Source organism: Elephantulus edwardii, unplaced genomic scaffold (genome assembly GCF_000299155.1).
Source record: "Elephantulus edwardii isolate Elephantulus edwardi_28Jun2011 unplaced genomic scaffold, EleEdw1.0 scaffold00446, whole genome shotgun sequence".
Taxonomy (NCBI): Eukaryota; Metazoa; Chordata; class Mammalia; order Macroscelidea; family Macroscelididae; genus Elephantulus; species Elephantulus edwardii.
This window is the reverse complement of record NW_006400196.1, coordinates 831,059-835,742: the sequence shown is the minus strand read 5'-3', so window position 1 is coordinate 835,742 and position 4,684 is coordinate 831,059. Positions and strand designations below refer to the sequence as shown.

The 4,684-nt window shown below is 40.6% G+C and overlaps 1 protein-coding gene across 1 annotated transcript in view; it reads right to left on the bottom strand.

Moving 5' to 3' along the window:
- Positions 1–4,684, bottom strand: part of RNMT (RNA (guanine-7-) methyltransferase) — a 75,315-nt gene that overhangs the window by 29,896 nt on the left and 40,735 nt on the right. Inside the window, exon 5 of the mRNA XM_006902757.1 lies at positions 639–820. Coding sequence (XP_006902819.1) covers positions 639–820 — 182 coding nt within the window. The remainder of the gene's footprint in view (positions 1–638; positions 821–4,684) is intronic.

The following is a 4,684-nucleotide window of genomic DNA, read 5'->3' as shown; positions in this document are numbered from 1 at the left end:
GGGCAGAAGGGTGCAACAATGAATGAATGGAATCCCAAAATCTCTGTAGATGTTCATTGAAATGAAAAATAAACAACCTAAATTGAAAAAAAAAACAAACACCAAACTCTGGATTATGAATATTCACTCAAATATTTACCACTTTTTTAATTCTAAAGAACTAAGCCACTCAATAAAATAGGTGTGCATTATTAACTCGATCATGCAAATTTAATTGGTCTTAGCTGGCCTACTGGGAAGGAGCCCTCCTGGTGCCATGGCTAAGTGCTGAATGCTAACATAAAAGTGGTGATTCAAATTCAAGCAGCAGATTCATTAAAGAAAAGACCTGGTAATTTGCTCCTGTACACATTACAGCCTAAGGCAAACTATGGGGCAGTTCTCCTTTTATGAATGGGAATTGACTCAACAGCATACTTCAGCAACAGTAGCAGCAAAATGTGGTCTACTTGAGAGATACAGCATACTTAAAAGTTATGCTATGAAATGATGGCTGTTTTCTCGTGAAAATTTACATTTTAAAACACATTATCACATACTTTATACTATTAAAACTTAATAGTAGCTTTATATTTGTTACTAATAAGTAAATGCAATACTAAATAAGTGTAAATCATAATATACTTAAAAGCACTTACATCAGCTCAAAACTATTCGGAGTAGTGCCAATAAAATAGCCTCCAGGATTAAGTCTTTCACAAGCATTTCTGAGCATTATGTCAGCTTGCTCACAGGACTCAAATGAGTAATGACAAACAAACTGACAACTGCAGATATCAAAGAACATTTCTGGATCCTGGAATTTGTCAACCAAAAGTTCCTGAAACAAATGAAAATGAATTAACAAAGATGAGCTGCCCCATGAACAGATAAATGTGCACCTATGTTCACAGAACTTATATACAATAATAATGAAAGAAAGGAAACAATCTAAGTACCCTTCACCAGATGAAGGATAAATAAGCAATAGTGTATACTCTCAACTCTCACTGACTCATCATTAACCCACCAATGAGTTTTGAGTATGCTATCAATCAACCAGGAGTATATTGCCTGTCTTTTTTCCTCAGAGCCACTAGTGGTTTGTTTTTTGGGTTTTTTAAATTTTTTTAAAAAATCTTTAATTATTCAAATATTAAAAATCGCAATCATACATATACACAAGAGCATTACATATGTGTGTAGAATTAAACTACAAACTTTTTGCTGTCAAGTCAGAACTTATTCATTGCTGACCCGCAGGCTGACACTCTAGGGATGTATTGGAGGAAATACAACCAAGTCGTTTCTTAAAGACAAAGATGGTGAAACTTCACCTCACATAGCCTGAGCATGTTACCAGGAAGGCCACCTTTGGTAAAAGACATGCTGAGAAAATTGGCACCATAATGGCAGAGAAGTTTTTGTTGGCCACTAGAGGTTTTTAACCACTTTGAGTTAGCAGCACAAGTCGCTAGAGACTACGCCAACAGAGTTCACAATGAAATACTATACAACACTGAAAATAGAGAAAGGCTGCATAATGAAATGTCAGTCATAAAAGGACAAACAATGAGTAATTATAAAAAGGAAATTCACACTCAAAACAAAAATTCTTCAATGGTGAGACAAGCAACTTGAAACAGTCATTTCAGGTATTAAGATGTAAAACTGCCAGAGAGTAAGGCTTACTGTTTCATTAGTTATTCCCATTTAAGTAAGCATCCTTCCAGTTCGAGACAGTTAGAAAAGGATGCCAAGCAGCCAAGCCCTAATCAATTTCAGCTGGTAGCAATCTGGCCCAAAGAGCATGTGTCAAGATTCTGTTAATTAAGATAACTAAGTGTCTTACACAAAAAATTCCCAGCCGGTAGCAATCTGGCCCAAAGAGCATGTGTCAAGATTCTGTTAATTAAGATAACTAAGTGTCTTACACAAAAAATTCCCTGCCGATAAGGCTAAAGACATCATTTCTGAGCTTATGATAAATGGCAGATGCTTAATCCCTGAGATTTCCTACTATAACTAATCCTAACCTTTCAGACTTCTACTCCAAACCACCTCAGTGAATTTTTGTCACAGAGGGTCCTTTTTTCAGCCAATTAAATAAAGTATCCTCCTTCAGAGTTTTCAAAGTGTAAGCCTGTGAGCTTTAGCAAATGAGACCTGGATGGTCAAGGTGGGCAATAATGATTACCATAAACAAGAGGATAAGGAAAGAAAAATTACTAAAGGCACTGAACACTAATGATCAAAGACCATATTAGTTGTGGGATGACATCAAGAATATCACCTAAGAAGAAATTAAAAGGTCATTACAAATACAGAGGAGAAACTAAAGACCAAAATGGATGTCAGAAGAGACTCTGAAAATTGAACTACAACATCAAGGAGCCGAAACAACAGGAAAAAAATTATAAAGTAAGAGTCTAAGGAAAGATTAGGTAGTATGAAAAGACAAAGTATTATGAAGGAATGTGCAAAGAGCTAGAGCTGGAAAACAAAAAGGGAAGAACTCTGTATTTCTCAAGCTGAAAGAACTGAAACACAAATTGAAGCCTCAAGCTGCAATAATCAAGGATGCTATGGATAGAATTTTGGATGATCCAGAATGCATCAAAAGAAGCTGGGGAGAATATAGAGTTACTGTACAAAAAAAAGAATTGGCTGACATGGAACCATTTGAGGAAACAGGAAATTATCAAGAAACAATGGTAATGAAGGGAAGAGTTCAAGCCATATTGAAGGCACTGACAAAAAATAAGGCCCCATTAAAATCTAAAAAGAACAAATTAAGGCCTCAGGAATTAATGGGAATGACTAAACAAAGGAGTGACTTTATCATATCACCACTATCACTAGGTATCTGGTAGTGTTCATCTTTTCCATCCCAGCACCCTGAGGCCTGCTTCCATATCTCACACTAGAGCATTTGCATGGCTCTACATTTAGAGACTCCTTCCAAGAGACAGAGGACTGTGTCGTGTCTGTCAGGAGCCAGCCCTGGATTTGTACTCACACTCTTGCCTCTCATTGGTCCCTATTCAGACACCCAACACAGCAACATTTATGGCAGTGCACTCTGTGTGGTGCACTCTATCCTTGGACTTCTCAGGTCAGCAGTGATTCGATACTCCATTTGCACCTATCCTCTAGACTGGCAAAGACATCATTTCTAACCAAATAGACTACCTAGGATCCTTGAGGTCAACAGAAACTCTTCTCAGAGCAGGTGGTCTGACCCTCAATAAATCCTAGAATGGAAGAGGTGCTATCCCTATCCCAACTCACATCTTGAGGCATCAGCAATGTCTTGTTGTTGGATGGCATCTAATCAAGTAAGATTCATAGCAACCCTAGGAACAACAGATTAAACCCCTGTCCTGCAAACATCACCACCTCTGACACAATGAAGCCCAATGATGCAGTCACTCTGTCAATCCACCTAGTTGAGGGTCTTCCTCTCTTTCGCTATCTCCCCACATTTCCAAGCATGAAGTCCTTCTCTAAGAAATAGTCTTTCCTAGCAATCTACCAAATTATGTAAGATGAAGCTTTGCCATCCTTACCTCTAAAGAGCACTCTGGCTGTACCTTCTCCAAGAAATATTCGTTTGTTCTTTCGGCAGTCCAAAGGATATTGAGTACTCTTCTCCAAAACAACTCAAAAGTATTAATAATAACATAACAAAACCAGCATAAGACATAAGAAAAGGCCTTCTATAATGATTAGAGTCAAGTGAACAAGATAGACTTAGTATTTGCCCTCCCAATGTCAAAGCCATAGACATGTGAATTAAACTTCCACAAAACTGAACAGAAAGACAAGACATTAAGTATTCAAGATACTGCATAGTGTACATGAATTAGGATAAATTATGCTGAGTCACATAAGTCACTCACAAAAGCATTGCAGCTGGGAGATCCAAGATGGCAGCGGAGGCAGAGACAGCGTGGTGAGCCGCGGGAGCAGCAAACCACTTAAAGCAGGGCCATTATGGCCTTCCACAGACTTCGGCTTATTGATAACTGAATACTTAAACAGTTGATGACTGGCCCTCAGTGAAGATCAAGGCTCAACAACAGGAATTCAAGGACTCCCAAGGAGAAATGGGTGAGTCTCGTGGCTCCCGCACCCCCGCAGAGCCCGTGCCACGCCGAACAGCCACTGCAGCTCCATGAGGTTTCCAAAGCCTGAACGAATAGATTCCCTCACCCAGGATGGATGCTGGGCACCGGCCCTCCTCAAGACTGGTACAGTGAAGCCACCAAACTGCTGCAAGGTGGTCTTGGTCTGGAAAGAATTCTTGGAGCCAGGATGGCAGCTGTGGGGAAAGCAGGCGCCCACCGGCCGCCCGCACAAGAGGGGCCACGCACCCGCTGAGTGCCCATGCGGCGGGGAGGGGAGGCGTGCCCCCAACGGCTGCCCGCGCTGGGGGGTGGGGGCACACACCCCCACTGGCCACCTGTGTAGGAGGTGGGGGATGGGATGCATGCCCGCCATCTGCAGGTTTGGGTTTCCTTCGACAGGCCAAAGAAGACAATTACCTATGCATTGGAAAGGCCAAAGAGGATGATTACCTATGCAATGGATTGCTGAAAGTCACTGTGAGTCTGATGACCTTAACAGTGGCAGCATGCACAAGATGACCAACATCCTAAATGCACCACATATTTTGTTCTGTTGAATGCTTCTGCCAAAAGAT